We start from the raw sequence: 17670 nt of genomic DNA on the forward strand, positions 1-17670 counted from the left end.
TTATTAGTACTTTTCATTCATTTATTCATTTATTGGTCATTAATTGATAGACGCCACCCCATTTCTAACCTCTGGTCTTGATGTCAGTGAACATTACACAGCTGACATCAACCCCAAATATTATCCTGCATGCCAACGCACAAGGACAAGTGGGAAGAGCCGGGCAAAGCGCCAGAATTGGCGCATCTAATGTATGCGCCTTTTCTGGGGAGGCTGTGGGCTATTTTTAGGCTGGGGAGGGCCAAATATCCACGGAAATTCCCAGTCTGAGAATACCAGCCCTCGGCTGTCTGCTTTACCTTGGCTGGTTATCAAAAATGAGGGGGACCCCACGCCATTTTTTTAAATGATTTATTTAAATAATAAAATCAAACGGCGGTGGGGTCCCTCTATTTTTGATAAACAGCCAAGTTTGGGTTCACTCATCCCTAATTGTAAGCCATTTAAACAATTTTGTCCGTGGACCAAAAACCTATGTACACTTTCTCAACTACATTTTTTTATTGTCCATTTAAAATGAAAAAATGCAACTTTGCAATAGGACTTGATGCAAAATGTCCTAAAGTTTTGTTTCTACTCTGTCTATGCAGACTTATGTGTCTCCATTGTAACAAGTTACAGACAAAACCTGTATAGTCTGCTCCTGCAGTTATATTTCCTTCTATCTGTAAGTTACTTCTTGGTAACTTTCCAAATGTATGCTGACTAGTGTTGAGCGATACCTTCCGATATCAGGAAATATCGTATCGGATTGGATCGGACCGATACTCAAAAAGTATCGGATATCGCCGATTCCGATACCGGAAACCAATGCAAATCAATGGGACACAAATATCGGAATGAAAATAAACCCTTTCTTTCCTTGTTGGTTAATTCTACATGAAGTAAAACAACTAAAAATAATGTAGAATGTATTATGCGAAAAGCCGGCAATTCATCAGCGCATACACCGGTACCCGACAATTTACAACAGAAAGAATAGAGCTTCACACATAGATTAGATAGATAGAAACATGTCAGTCACATATATATGAAGTACAGTGACAGTGTTGCTTAATGTACTTGTCATTTAGTGCAAAGGATTTATTAAAAAAAATATTAGTGTTTTCATGCACCGTCTCTTTAAAAAAGCCGGCCGGCAATTCAGCATCTGTACCCGACAATTTATAACAGACAGAATAGAGCATCACACATAGATTAGATAGATAGAAACATGTCAGTCACATATATATGAAGTACAGTGACAGTGTTGCTTACTGTACTTGTCATTTAGTGTAAAGGATTTATTTAAAAAAATAATAGTGTTTTAATGCACCGTCTCTTTAAGAAAGCCGGCCGGCAATTCAGCATCGGTACCCGATAATTTAGAATAGAAGGAATAGAGAATCATACATAGATTAGATAGATAGAAACATGTCAGTCACATATATATGAAGTACAGTGACAGTGTTGCTTAATGTACTTGTCATTTAGTGCAAAGGATTTATTAAAAAAAATATTAGTGTTTTCATGCACCGTCTCTTTAAAAAAGCCGGCCGGCAATTCAGCATCTGTACCCGACAATTTAGAATAGAAGGAATAGAGAATCATACATAGATTAGATAGATAGAAACATGTCAGTCACATATATATGAAGTACAGTGACAGTGTTGATTACTGTACTTGTCATTTAGTGTTAAAATAAAGGATTTATTAAAAAAAAATTGGCGTGGGGTTCCCCTTAATTTTAGTCTCTAGCGGAGGTTAAGCAGACAGCTGGGGCAGATGTTTGAAGCCTGGGAAGGGGGTAATACCAGGGCCGGCGACAGCACCCGGCGCACCCGGACAAGTGCCGGGGCCCTGAGCAGGCAGAGGGGCCCACTGGCAGTCGCGCACCCGCCGGGCTATGGGCGGAGGAGAGCGATGTCAGCGCCCGCCCTTCTCTCCCGCTTGCTCAGGGCCCCAGCAGCCGGATACTTACCTCTCCCCGTGCCTCCGCAGATCCACTGTCTTCCTGCTCTGCGCTCCCTGTGACGTCTCAGGTCAGAGGGCGCGGTGACGTCCTTCCACCGCGCGCTCCCCTGATCCGTCACAGGGAGCGCAGAGCGGGAAGTCGCCGCCGACGCTGGAGTCCGGACCCGAGCAGCTGCAGCAGGTGAGGAGGAGGGAGCTGAGTATTTGAGTTTTTTTTTTTTTTTAATGTATGGAGGCATGGGGCATAATATGGGGGGTGGGGGGGGGGGTGACATTCTGCATGGGGCATTATAAAGAGAGGGGGTGACATCCTGCATGGGACATTATAAAGAGGGGGGGTGACATCCTGCATGGGACCTTATAAAGAGGGGGGGTACATCCTGCATGGGGCATTATAAAGAGGAGGGGTGACGGCCTGCATGGGGCATTATAAGGGGGGGTGGGACAGCCTGCATGGGGCATTATAAGGGGGGGGGGGACAGCCTGCATAGTGCATTATATGGGGGGAACAGCCTGCATGGAGTATTATAAGGGGGGGGGACAGCCTGTTTGGGGCATTATGTGGGGGGTAACAGCCTGCATGGAGCATTATAAGGGGGGGGACAGCCTGTATGGGGCATTATGTGGGGGGTAACAGCCTGCATGCAGCATTATATGGGGGCCAGTATCCTGTATGGAGCGTTATAAGGGGACCAGTATCCTGTATGGAGCGTTATATGGGGGCCAGTATCCTGTATGGAGCTTTATAAGGGGGACCAGTATCCTGTATGGAGCGTTATATGGGGGCCAGTATCCTGTATGGAGCTTTATAAGGGGACCAGTATCCTGTATGGAGCGTTATATGGGGGCCAGTATTCCGTATGGAGCCTTATATGGGGGCCAGTATTCCGTATGGGGCCTTATATGGAGGCCAGTATTCCGCATGGGGCCTTATATGGGGGCCAGTATTCCATATGGGGCCTTATATGGAGGCCAGTATTCTGTGTGGAGCGATTCGCCGGTTTCTGAGCTATTGTGGAATTTACAATAGATATCGCTCATGTAATGTAAGAAGTGAAATCTTTGCATTGTGCTATATATATATATTTCTCTGCGGTATCTGTGCATCATGAATCGTGGTATGTATTAAAGGGGCCCACTGAGACTCTTTCGCCCGGGGCCCAGAAAAACCTGGAGCCGGCCCTGGGTAATACCCACGGAGCTTCCCAGGCTGCTAATATCAGCCCCCAGCGGAATACTTAGCCTTTACTAGCTATTAAAATGGGGGACCCCCAAAAAAAATAACGTGGGGTTCCCCCTAATTTAATAGCTAGCAAAGGCTAGGCAGACAGCTGGGGGCTGATATTAATAGCCCAGGAAGGGTGCCATGAATATTGGCCCCCTCCCAGGCTAGAAACACCAGCCGTCAGCCGCCCCAGAAATGGCGCATCCATAGGATGTGCCAATTCTGGCACTTAGCCTCGCTCTTCCCACTGCCCTGTAGCGGTGGCAGTGGGGTAATAGGGTTGGGGTTGATGTCAGCTTATAATGCCAGCTGACATCAAGCCCAGGTTAGTAATGGAGAGGCGTCTATAAGACACCCCCATTACAAACCCCATAGTCAAAGTTAAAAAAAAAAACACAAACACCCAGAATAAAGTCCTTTAATTGAAATAAACACACAATTCTTTATTGTTCTAAATTAAACCATACTTACCATCACGCCCATTCCAGCTGAAGCCAATGATCTCCTGCAATAAAAGAAAAATAATAAAGCAACCTCATCCTTACCTTTCCATGGTTCCCACGATGGCTCCAGCTCTGCTACATCGAGATGACAGGCTGGACCGCAGGAGAAAGCTGCCATCCAGCCTGTCATCCCGCAGACACTGAGAAGCGCAGGCATGCTTGCGCTCCTCAGTGTCTCTCTGTGACGGCATCCAGATGAGCCGAGTTCATGTCCAATGAACTCAGCTCACCTCATGTACGTCACTGACAGCGTGGGAAAATTCTCACGCTGAAGCGCTGAGTGCAGGAGAATTTTCCCACGCTGTCAGTGACGTGCATGAGGTGAAGTCATGTCCAATGAACTCGGCTCACCTCATGCACGTCACTGACAGCGTGGGATAATTCTCCTGCACTCAGTGCTTCAGCGTTAGAATTTTCCCACGCTGTCAGTGACGTGCATGAGGTGAGGTCATGTCCAATGAACTCAGCTCACCTCATGCATGTCACTGACAGCGTGGGAGAATTCTCACGTTGAAGCGCTGAGTGCAGGAGAATTCTCCCACGCTGTCAGTGACGTGAATGAGGTGAGCTGAGTTCATTGGACATGACCTCACCTCATGCACGTCACTGACAGTGTGGGAAAATTCTCCTGCACTCAGCGCTTCAGCGTGAGAATTTTCCCACGCTGTCAGTGACGTACATGAGGTGAGCTGAGTTCATTGGACATGAACTCGGCTCATCTGGATGACGTCACAGAGAGACACTGAGGAGCGCAAGCATGCTTGCGCTTCTCAGTGTCTGCGGGATGACAGGCTGGATGGCAGCGTTCTGCTGCGGTCCAGCCTGTCATCTCGATGTAGCAGAGCTGAAGCTGTCGTGGGATCCATGGGAAGGTAAGGATGATGTTGCTTTATTATTTTTCTTTTATTGCAGGAGATCGTTGGCTTCAGCTGGAATGGGTGTGATGGTAAGTATGGTTTAATTTAGAACAATAAAGAATTGTGTCTTTATTTCAATTAAAGGACTTTATTCTGGGTGTTGTGTTTTTTTTAAATACTTTACTAGAAATTCATGGTGGTCATGTCTAATATTGGCGTGACCCCATGAATTTCGGGCTTAGGGCCAGCTGATAATGCCAAGCTGGCCTTAACCCCTTTATTACCCAGTGAGCCACCGCACCAGGGCCCTGGATGAGTTGGGTACAGCGCCAGAAGATGGCGCTTCTATGAACGCGCCATTTTCCGGGGCGGCTGCGGACTGCAATTTGCAGCGGGTGGGGCCCAGAAAGTTTGGGTCTCCCTGCGCTGCAGATTCCAGCCCCCAGCTCCCTAGTTGTACCTGGCTGGACACAAAAATAGGGCGAAGCTCCACGTATTTTTTTTTTAAATTATTTCATGAAATTCATGAAATAATTAAGAAAAAAAGGGCTTCCCTATATTGTTGTGTCCGGCCAGGTACAAATAGGCAGCTGGTGGTTGGGGGCAGTCCGTTCCTGCCTGCTGTACCTGGCTGGACACAAATATAGTGCGAAGCCCCACGTCAATTTTTTTTAAATTATTTCATGAATTTCCTGAAATAATTAAAAAAAAATTGACGTCGGGCTTCGCACTATATTTGTGTCCAGCCAGGTACAGCAGGCAGGAACGGGCTGCCCCCAACCACCAACTGCCTATTTGTACCTGGCCGGACACAACAATATCGGGAAGCCCTTTTTTAAAAAAAATATTTCATGAAATAATTAAAAAAAAAAATACGTGGGGCTTCTCCCTATTTTTGTGTCCAGCCAGGTACAACTAGGCAGCTGGGGGATGGAATCTGCAGCGCAGGGAGGCCCAAGCTTTCTGGTCCTCCCCCCCACTGCAAATTGCAGTCCGCAGCCACCCCAGAAAATGGCGCGTTCATAGAAGCTGGATGCTGTACCTGGCTGGCATACAAAAATATGGCAAAGCCCACGTCAAAATTTTTGGGAAAAATTAATTAAAAAATAAATAATAATTTAGGGACTGCATCTTTATTAACTCCTCAAATGTCATTTAGTGTTAAAATAAAGGATTTATTTAAAAAAAAATTGGCGTGGGATGCCCCATAATTTTAGTCTCTAGCGGAGGTTAAGCAGACGGCTGGGGCAGATGTTTGAAGCCTGGGAAGTGGGTAATACCCACGGAGCTTCCCAGACTACTAATATCAGCCCCCAGCTGAATACCTAGCCTTTACTAGCTATTAAAATGGGGGACCCCCCAAAAGAAATGACGTGGGGTCCCCCCTATTTTAATATCTAGCAAAGGCTAGGCAGACAGCTGGGGGCTGATATTAATAGCCCAGGAAGGGTGCCATGAATATTGGCCCCCTCCCAGGCTAGAAACACAAGCCGTCAGCCGCCCCAGAAATGGCGCATCCATAGGATGCGCCAATTCTGGCACTTAGACTCGCTCTTCCACGCTGCCCTGGTGCGGTGGCAGGGGGTAATGGGGCTGGGGTTCATGTCAGCGCCAGCTGCCATGAAGCCCAGGTTAGTAATGATGGGCGTCTATAAGACACCCCCATTACTAACCTACAAAGTGTTAAAAAGAAAACACACACTACACCCAGAAAAAAATAATTTATTTGAAATAAAACACACCATTTTATTTCATTCTTAGTTTACTAAAAAAAAATAGTTACCTGTCCACGTTCCTGCGCTGATCTCCCATGCACAGCCGTCACATCTGGAGATGGTGACAGCTGTGCATGGCTGCTGTAAGCTCACACTGCCGGGAACACGTCCGCTCCCGGCAGCGGGAGCCACTGACTGAGGTCACCGGAGTGCATTCAGGCAGCGCAGCTCCGGAGACCTTTACGGCACTGCTGTACCGTGGGAATTTCTCACTATACAGCAGGGCCGTAAAGGAGCTAACCGAAGCAGCGCTGCCTGAACTCCAGCGAACCCGCTTATGCAATGACGGGGCTGCTTTACGGCCCCATCATTCTAGCGGCGGCAGCGGTTCAGAGCGGTCACATTCTATGTGGCTGCTCTGAACTGGAGATCATCGTGGGACACTCGTGGACTACTACGGAGGGGTAAGGATAAGGTTGTGGTTTATTATTTTATATTTTATTACAGGAGATCGATGGCTTCGGGGAATTAGGTGTCTAGGTGAGTATAGGTGTAGTTTTTTATTTTTTAATTTATTTTAGGTGGCGATCAGGGGGGACAGGTAATGTATGAACTAATTTATTGTAGGCTACCACTGGCCACCAATGACATGTATTTAACATTTATTGGGGACACAGTAGGGCAATTTAAATAGCAGGATCAGGCTGAGGGGAACTACTGCTCCCATCGAGCTGATCCTGCTGGCACGAGTGGACGGGGGACAGACATAGGCCGATGGGAGTAGTAGTGTCACATCGGCCTATGTCTGCCTGCACGCACACACCCCCAGACATCGCACAGACACCGCGCACACCCGCAGACATCGCACAGACACCGCACACAGCCGCAGACACCGCACACACCCGCAGACACCGCACACACCCGCAGACACCGCACAGACACCCCACACACCGCGCACACCCGCACAGACACCCACACACACCAATCATGACCGGTCTGGGAGGTGAGGCTGACCTGTGCGACCGTGGGAAAGTTCATGTGAGTTCATGCAGTCAAGCATGAACTCACATGAACCCTCCGAGGGCACCGCGGCGACTTCAAATGAACAGCTGATCGGCATCACCTGATACCTCAGCTGTTCATTTGAAATAACCGACGGGAAAGCGCAGCACAGAACGGGAAAGCCGGCGGTGAAGTCTTTTCACTGCCGGCTTCCCCGCCCGGGTCGTTCGCTCCCCGCTCCTTGGTGCTGCGCTCCCCGCCCGGTCCTAACTTACGATCGGGATGGGAGGTGGCGAGGGGAGCGGAGGATCGGGGTGGGAGGCTGCGGGGAAGCAGTATGGGGCTGTGTGATTGTTTAAAAGCCGGCGGCTTTTTACCGCGCGCCGGCTTTTAAACAATCAGGAGAATTCTCCCACGCTGGGATGGCATTCTGATGACAGGCTGGATCGCAGCTGAGCGCTGCCATCCAGGTTGTCATCCTTCAGAGACACTGCAGAGCGCAGGCATTATGGGAACTTCCGATTCCGGTATTCGATATTGTAAAAGTATCGGAATTAAGTATCGGAATTCCGATACCGCGAATATCGGCCGATACCCGATATTTCAGTATCGGAATGCTCAACACTAATGCTGACATAAAATAGCATCAATGTGGGGCACGGCAATAAAAATAGCTAATTATGATATACTACTTATCTTCATTTTAAATGACCACTCTGAATTAGTAAGCTGGACACTTTTGGAATGGAAAAGTTATTTCAACTTGCCATTGCAAATATTAATTGATAATTTGCTTTAGTCTTTTTTTGAAGAAAGGATGGGAGTGAGTAGTTGTGTGTGGCACTGGATTTGGTTTTAGCTGCCAGGAAGAGTAATGTGGCGGCCAAAAGCTGCACAGCGGATTATTTAGGAAGTAGGATTGTTGTTGTTTTTTAATAGTTTTCATTTAAAATGTTATCAAAGGGTTCTGGGTAAGGCAATGGTAGCGGAATCCTGCACCATCCAGCAAAAAAACATTTATATGTTAAACATGTACTTTTTAAAAAAAACATTTGAGCCCATGGGTTACAGATGAATGCCGACTGCCTGGTGGATGGAAAAAAATGGATATGGTAAATATATGTTTTTAGAAGGCATCTGTCAGATGTATCTTGCCTGATAAATATCAAATTTAGAGACAAATTAAAGAAGGACACATCAGTGCTCATCCGAAATAAGTAATAATATCCATTCATTGTGGAAACAAGTGACTTTACCATTATGTTTTTGTAGGAAGCCAATAACTTTTTCCAACACGGTGGTTTTGTCCATCTTGCGGGCATTCCCGGGAAGCATGATGCTGAGCTCCTTGATAAGTACATTGAACTGATCACGCCTCTTTTTCTCAGACCTGTTACGTACAGCCCTAGAGAAACAAACATGTCAGTAAAAGTGAAAAAATAAAGGGGTTAGGAGATTGAGGAAGGAGTATACGATTATAAATGTAGGAACTTGCACATGTTGCTGTTCTTACCTCTTTGCTCTATCTTTCTCATCTCCATCCATTAGCTTCTCCACCACACTATTCTTCCTGTGAAAAGAGAAGGGAGTTGCTGTTTAAATGAGAAAAACAAAATCAGACTTTGTTTCTTTTTCTGTAATTCCAAGTGAGTCATGTCATCATTTACTGGAACATAATCCTTTGACATACAAAAAATGTTTCTGACAACACCTTGAGTATTCATTTCATGGGCAAGTTTCAAATAATGGGGAATGTAGACATCATTTTGAGAAAACACTTTTTTTAGTTCCATAGTGCTTTACAGACATTATTTTCACTATCCCCATTGGGGCTCAAAATCTAAAATCCCAATCAGTATGTTTTGGAGTGTGAGAGAAAACCAGGATACCCAAAGAAAACCCATGCAAACACAGAAATGCAGATGTTGTCCTGGGTAGGATTTGAACCCAGGTTCCCAGCACTATAAGGCTACAGTGCTAACCACTGAGCTACCATGCTCACTAGGTCATTTAAGTTACATTTTAGCTATCAATTATAAAAGTATCATTTATTAATCTCCTTAATACCACAAACAACATCTACAACTTAGTTCAGAATTTAGGGAAAGAAGTGGTGGAGGGGAAGAAGTGGCTCATAAGTGAAGAAAGAATCATATTTCTCTGATAAAATATGTTAAGAAATTTCTTATATTCTCTTGTACTATTGATTTATGAAAAGTTTGTTGACAGTACAGTTCCCATTTAAGTACAGTAGAAGAGTGACTGAAAGGATTATATACTGTATTATGAATTGTTACCTTTTTATGCAGCATCGAACAATAAAATGTTGTTAAAAGAATGTATATTTTCATAATCATAGTAATAATACGTTTTTATTAAAGTTATTGTTTAAGCCTAAAAATTGTGGTATATCTCTGGGAGATGCTTTAACCATTAACGACTGCTGATATTCCTTTTAACAGTGGTCATTAATGGGCCTTATTCCTCGGTGCTGAGGAACAAGTGAATAGCATCGCCCCGTGGCTGATATTCCCACGGGTGACAGCTCTACATGACAGCTGATACTGCGGTATTGGCCCCTGCTGGTTTTGAATCCGATCAGGACCGATTAACCCCAGGTATCTAAGTGGTTAAAAGGGGCTTAAAAAAAACATTGCCAGGACAAACTACCCGCGATTGTAATCCTGGGTGCAGATTGTTACCAGTGTACTCTGAGGTCATCTGATGACCCAAGGGTACGGTGGCCTGTGAGATCCTGCTATAAGCAGGATCAAAGCAAAAATTATACTTGTCCCACAGTGAGACTAAAAGGAAAAGTAAAAAAAACAGTTACATAAATATGTAAGAAAGTAAAAAAAACAGAAAAAAGAGCACAAAAATCTTGAAATCCACTAAAAAAAAGGTTTTGTAATAAAACAAAAATAAACAAAAAAAAAGTACACATAATTGGTATCGCCATATCAGGAACCACCTGATCTATAGGACTGGCATGTTATTTATTCTGTACGGCGAACACTGTAAAAAATATTAAAAAACACGCCAAAAATGTTGCTTCTTCATCATACTGACAAAAAAAAGATTAAAAAGCGATCAAAAAGCCATAGGTAGAAAAAATGGTATAAATGAAAACACTAAACCGCCCCACAAAACACAAGCCCTAATATGGCTCATTCGGCAAAAAAATGAAAAAAAAAATTACAGCTCTCAAAATATGGAGGTTCAAAATCAAATTAATTTTAGTAAAATATTGATTTTAATCTGTAAAAGTAGCAAAGCATAAAAAAACAATATACACACATGGTCAAAATTGTTGGTACCCCCCCCCTCCCCGTTTAATGAAAGAAAAACCCACAATGGTCACAGAAATAACTTGAATCTGACAAAAGTAATAAATTAAAAATCTCTGAAAATGAACAAATGAAAGTCAGACATTGCTTTTCAACCCTGCTTCCACAGAATTTAAAAAAAATTAAACTCATGAAATAGGCTTGGACAGAAATGATGGTACTCTTAACTTAATATTTTATTGAACAACCTTTTGAGGCAATCACTGCAATCAAACGATTCCTTTAACTGTCAATGAGACTTCTGCACCTCTCGACAGGTATTTTGGCCCACTCCTCATGAGCAAACTACTCCAGTTGTCTTGTGTTTGAAGGTTGCATTTTCCAGACGGCATGTTTCAGCTCTTTCCAAAGATGCTCAATAGGATTTAGGTCAGGGCTCATAGAAGGTCGCTTCAGAATAGTCCAATGTTTTCCTCTTAGCCATTCTTGGGTGTTTTTAGCTGTGTGTTTTGGGTCATTATCCTGTTGCAAGACCCATGACCTGTGACTGAGACCAAGTTTTCTGACACTGGGCAGCACATTTCTCTCTAGAATCCCTTGATAGTCTTGAGATTTAATTGTACTCTGCACAGATTCAAGACACCCTGTGCCAGATGCAACAAATAAGCCCCAGAACATAACAGAGCCTTCTCCATGTTTCACAGTAGGGACAGTGTTCTTTTCTTGATATGCTTCATTTTTTCGTCTGTGAACATAGAGCTCATGTGCCTTGCCAATAACTTCCATTTTTGTCTCATCTGTCCATAGGACATTCTCCCAGTAGCTTTGTGGCTTGTCAACATGTAGTTTGGCAAATTCCAGTCTGGATTTTTTATGATTTTTTTTCAACAATGGTGTTCTCCTTGGTCGTCTCCCATGAAGACCACTTTGGATCAAACAACGACGGATGGTGTAATCTGACAGTGATGTTCCTTGAGCTTGAAGTTCACCTTTAATCTCTTCAGAAGTTATCCTGGGCTCTTTTGTTACCATTCGTATTATCCATCTCTTTGATTTGTCATCAATTTTCCTCCTGCGGCCACGTCCAGGGAGGTTGACTACAGTCCCATGGATCTTACATTTCTGAATAATATGTGCAACTGTAGTCACAGGAACATTAAGCTGCTTGGAGATGGTCTTATAACCTTTACCTTTAACATGCTTGTCCATAATTTTCTTTCTAATCTCCTGAGACAACTCTTTCCTTTGCTTTCTCTGGTCCATGTTGAGTCTGGTACACACCATGTCACCAAACAGCACAGTGAGTATCTGTAGCCCTATATAGAGGCCCACTGACTGGTTACAAGATTGTAGACACCTATGATGCTAATTAGTGGACACAACTTGATTTAATATGTTCCTTTTGTCAAATTATTTTCAGGGGTACCATCAGTTCTGTCCAGGCCTATTTCATGAGTTTAATTTTTTTTTTAATTTTGTGGAAGCAGGGTTGAAAAGCAATGTCTGACTTTCATTTGTTCATTTTCATAGATTTTTAATTTATTATTACTTTTTGTCAGATTCAAGTTATTTCTGTGACCATTGTGGGATTTTCTTTCATTTAACGAGGGGTGGGGTACCAACAATTTTGACCACGTGTGTAAATATAGCATCGCTGTAATCGAACTGACCAGAAGAATAAATCGGTCTTATCACTTTTACCACATGGTGAACTGTGCAAAACATGAAAAGTAAAAAACAATAATTGAATTGCTGGTTTTTGTTCATTCTGCGTCTGAAAAATGTGATTAAAAAGCAATCAAAAATTGCTATGTACCCAAAAATAGTACCAAAAAATCTCCAACTCGTTTCGCAAAAAAAAGCCCTCATACAGTTCTGTTCGCCAAAAACTAAAATAGTTACAGCTGTCAGAGTATGGCGATGAAAAAACTATTTTATAAAAAAGCATTATAACTCTGTGATAGCAGCAAAACATAAAAAAAAACTATTATATACAGTACAGACCAAAAGTTTGGACACACCTTCTCATTTAAAGATTTTTCTGTATTTTCATGACTTTGAAAATTGTACATTCACACTGAAGGCATCAAAACTATGAATTAACACATGTGGAATTATATACTTAACAAAAAAGTGTGAAACAACTGAAAATATGTCTTATATTCTAGGTTCTTCAAAGAAGCCACCTTTTGCTTTGATGAATGCTTTGCACACTCTTGGCATTCTCTTGCTGAGCTTCAAGAGGTAGTCAACGGAAATGGTCTTCCAACAATCTTGAAGGAGTTCCCAGAGATGCTTAGCACTTGTTGGCCCTTTTGCCTTCACTCTGCGGTCCAGCTCACCCCAAACCATCTTGATTGGGTTCAGGTCTGGTGACTGTGGAGGCCAGGTAAAAAAAAATGAAAAATTTTAATATGACGACCTAATGTTATCAAATTCTGTGTAGTACCTGTGAGTTTAAAATGCTCACTAAACCCATGAACAAAAGGGGTGAGGATTCCAAAATTGCATCACTTGTTGGTGGTTTCTGCTGTTTAGGTACCTTAGGGGCCCTGTAAATGCGGCATGGTGCACGCAATATATTTCAGCTAAATTTGTGTTCCAAAATTCAAATGATGCTCCTTCCCTTCCAAGTCTTGAAATTTGTCAGGTTTCTGACCACTCAAAGGAAACTTGATAACAAATTGTGGAGTCCATTTTGCCATGCTATCCCTTATAAAAGTGAAAAAATTGGTGCTAAAGCAACATTTTAGAGGCAAATTTAAAAAAAAATTTTCTCATTTCACTTTGCATTAATTCCTTTGTAGCACCTGAAGGGTTAAAACATTTCCTGACAGCAGTTTTGAAGTATTTGAGATGTGCGTTTTTTAAAATGGTATCACTTTTGGGGAGTTTCCAATATATAGGCCCCTCAAGATCCATTTAAATCTGAATAGGTCCCTAACTAAACAGGTTTTGTACATTTTTTGAAAAAATTGTTGTTTTAACCCTTCTAAAATGATGTAGATGTAAAGTAGACATATGGGAAATGTTATTTATGAATTGTTTTCTACAGCATGACTAACTGGTCTAAGGATATAAAAAGGTAAAGTTTGAAAATTACAAATTTTTTTACATTTTCCCCAAAATTCCAATATTTTTGCAAATAAATGGAAAATGTATCGACCTAAATTTACCACTAATATAAAGTACAATGTGTCACGAAACAATATTCTCAGAATCACTGGGACATGTTGAAGCGTTCCAGAGTTATTACCACATGAAGTGACACTAGTCATATTTTGCCTGGTCATTAAGATCACTAGCATCACTAGCGGGTTAATAGGTGTGGTTTGCTGTGACCCACACCTGAAAAGTATTGCCTCCTATCTGCCTCTCTCATGTTGACTACAATGGAGCAATCATGCATCCTCCAAAGTAAGGTGAGTAAAACCATCAGGAGATGAGACAGCATAGCATTTTTCATGCTTTTTCTTTGCTCTAGCAATCAGCAAACAGAAGTTGGACCCTAAGTGATTGGTGGTATACTACAGCAGTGAGCCACTATTGTCTACAGACGTGACATGTAAAATTTGAGTATTTAGATGTTGTATAAGACAACCTAAAATCCATCAACAGCAATGGAATAACAGATTCTTCTGCAGCACCTATTTATTAATTATTATTTATTTCACTCATTTGTATTAATTCTACAGCTCTGTACAGACATCATCATCTCTATCCCCATTGGAGCTTACAAACTTAATTCCCTATCAGTCTTTGGAGTGTGGGAGGAGACCGGAGAACCCAGAGGAAAATCATGCAAACATATGGAGAACATACAAGCTTCTTGTAGATGTTGTTTTCCCTTCCATTATATTGTTAAGTAAAACTAAACACAAGTAATGCTTGAAAGACAATAAAGAAAGCGGAGATATGTGGAATATGAGTATTCAATATTTTATATATCCCCTTTTGAAAAGTGATAGTATGAAAATAATAAAAAATAACATTTCAAAGTCTTATGCTTGCTTTTAAGATGTATCCAATTTTTAGGAAGCAGAGGAAAAAAATAAACATTTTTCATTAATAAAACCAATTTAGCTATATATAAACTGAGGTTTAAGAGTATCATGATCCATGGTAAAACATTTTCACAAAATATTGTATTGGGAATAAATCCTATATACTTAAGACATTGCTTGAAAACATAATACAGTCAACTGAGTCACACACATTCTGATGCGACGGCCAAAGGAAAAAGCCACCATATTTCAGAGCTTTTTCTTATTCCCCTTAGTGAACAGAGTACTGCATGCCATCTTACAGAATATCTTCAGTTTCTTTCATCAGAAATATTTCCCGTGCCCATCCTCCTTTAGCCATGCTAAACTGGATTAGCCTGCTCTCTGCAAACACTAAAAGTAGGTCAGTTTAGGAACATTATTATACGGTGACAATGTGACTGCTGAAGTCTGCTCCCAATCATATTTTATATGAGCTGACAAGTCAGACTGTGGATGTAATGACTGATACCAATTCTTTGCTTCACAATACTCTATAAAAGGGATTTTCTACACCTCTGACTATCAACAGGAATGTCAACCACATTCCAGGAGATTCTGAACTACACTCTTCATGCTTCAAAGGGCCTTCAAGGCTAAATATTCGGTCTAGGGCTCTACTTCATGCTTGTCACATATTTGGAAAACAAAGTAGGGCACATTTTTTAGAACTTAGTTGCCAGTTTTATTTTCCCAGAAATGGTAGTGGATCTCTGGTGTGAATTTTGCATGGGTATAAGGGGCAACATTTATCATTGCGGAGAGTGACATGCCAGTATGAGGAATTGTATAGGATTTACAATGCTCCTCTGGGAAATTTAAGTATGCAGAAAAAAAGAAGACTTGAATTCTAGTGAAACCAATTGGAAGTAGCAATTGTAAAAGTCAATATCGACCCTTTAATGAGCTTTGTTGTATGACTTAAGATAAATGTCAAACAAAACACTTTAATTGCAGATATGTATTTCAGGGTGTTTGCCCCTCATCAGTGCAAAGCAAGAGGTCTGATTTGGCTGGATGACAGGCCTCTGACATAGGTCTAAGGGGTAATGTATTTTACCATGTGATAGAGATAATGGTGTGGACTGGTCAAAATTGTATTATTAATATATTGAATAGTTAAAAATGAAGAATAAAAGAAACATGTTATGGCAAATTATACAGATATGTCTGAACATTTGTTCATAAGTACTCATACTATTCACATGAATTAAATGTATACCAACTAGTATATGTATTTAACAGTAAAGGACAAACTTCCTTTCAGCTTCTGACAAGCTGCTGTTATAAATCTTGCAAAATCAATAGCCAGCAAAATCAGCTTTTCCCACAACAGGAAATCATGGCTCTCGCTATCCAAAGCTGTGCGCTTTTTCAAATGCCATGCTTCCTCTACTTGGAAATATACTGATAAAATTGTACACTTCAGAACAAATCACTGATAGCTGAATGTGTTCTAGCGGAACTTGTGCCGAGCTTTATAGTTCTACTAATACTACAGTTCTGCTGCTCACCACAACTGTCACTCAAGGTGGAGTGCACACCCTGCCAAAAATCAGGAAGTAAGAAGACTGCATAGCCCCGAGTTGCTCAAGAGACAACTTGAGAATACCCCTTTGAAGTGTAAATCTATGCCAGATAATAGTTGGTGTAAATTTTACTTTTTGGTGCACGAGCAGGCAATGATGTGTAAATTTATTAAAAGGAGATCGTTCTTAAAAAAAATATGGGCATTTTAACAAAGTATGGCTCAAGTCTGACATTTAGATCCAATAGATTGTAAGCCCATGAGGGCAGGGTCCTCTCCCCCTCTGTACCAGTCTGTCACTATTTGTTCATTGTACTTTATATATGTATTTTGTATGTAAACCCCCTTCACATGTACAGCACCATGGAATCAATGGTGCTATAAAAATAAATAATAATAAGGTAGAACAGACTTAAATTTTCCCCATTATACATCAGTTGGAGCACATTGTCGGGACTGCAAATCCTCAGTAGTTTTACCACATGTAATGTACAATACAAAATTATACATACCATATGCAATACAACTCAAGTGTCAGGGCACTATTATTTGCAGAGCCTACATAGTAAATTTCCCTTGAAGCGACGCCACGTTGGTAACACTGCTCTAGTTTTCATAATAAATGTCATTATTAAAAAGTAAACTAGGTGTGATGCTAATTCTGTGTATTTTACCTGAAGTCATTATAATACCCCACAGCATGTTTCTAAACGATTTTTCTCATATTAAACTGCATACTTCTTACCAGCATTTTAAAGTCACGTTTAGATCTTCTATATTAATGTTTTGTGGGACCTTTAAGATTATGGCAAATGATGAGATCTTGGTTGATATACTGCATTTAGAATAAACCATTATAATTAAAGAGTTGCAACTGTTTAGATTGTAAACTTTCTTTCTTTGTTTTATATTAGTCTGTATTCACGTTTTCCAATCTATTGGAAATATATGTCAGGAGAATTCTTCTTCCTATACAGTACCTTCATCAGAAGGCTGAGATGTATGCCATTGTGTGGGCACATAGTTGGCATACTTAACCCTTCGTCTGCTTTTGTGAGCAGTTTTTTTTAACTGTATCCCTCTGCATAGGCAAGCACCGGAGTATACACTTTCCTACATGGTAAATAGAAGTTATGTTGGTTCCATACTAGCCTGGCATATGCCAGATGGACACTTAGGTATAAATTGGGTGAATGGGGCCCTATGTACAATTTCTCTTAATACAAAATTATTTGCAGTGCAGTCCCTTGACGTCAAAATTGCTGCTAGAATCTAAATTGTTACTTTCTACTAATATGCCTATTATAGACCACCATCAATGCATCAGTCAGCAACTGTAGACTATATGTGCATTTAATCAAACCATAAGAAATGAAACATGGAAAAGTGAAGCCAAAGAGAACAAAGAGATAATCAATCATTGCTTTCCTTAAAGAAGACCTGTCAGGTCCCCCAAGCCTCCAGCATTACTATTTAGAGCCCTAAATCCTGCACTCCAATCATGTCTCTGATAAGTGTTTCTATTCCTTGCCCTTGCAGATTTCACCTCTTCTTTCC

General features: G+C 41.6%; 1 protein-coding gene across 6 annotated transcripts in view; it reads right to left on the minus strand.

The window, feature by feature from the left end:
- NPAS2 (neuronal PAS domain protein 2) overlaps positions 1-17670 on the minus strand; it is a 135298-nt gene that overhangs the window by 96188 nt on the left and 21440 nt on the right. For 5 of the 6 annotated variants that reach the window (XM_073664793.1, XM_073664791.1, XM_073664789.1 and 2 more), the window contains exons 2-3: positions 8769-8825; positions 8512-8660 (exon numbers count right to left, since the gene is read on the minus strand). In XM_073664793.1, the coding sequence (XP_073520894.1) occupies positions 8512-8660; positions 8769-8825 (206 nt within the window). Of the gene's footprint in view, positions 1-8511; positions 8661-8768; positions 8826-12728; positions 12908-17670 lie in introns of those variants that run through there. The other variant, XM_073664792.1, reaches the window with a different exon arrangement.

The sequence above is a fragment of the Phyllobates terribilis genome, unplaced genomic scaffold (genome assembly GCF_046119375.1).
Source record: "Phyllobates terribilis strain yellow unplaced genomic scaffold, ASM4611937v1 Scaffold_2__4_contigs__length_985480577, whole genome shotgun sequence".
Lineage (NCBI taxonomy): Eukaryota > Metazoa > Chordata > Amphibia > Anura > Dendrobatidae > Phyllobates > Phyllobates terribilis.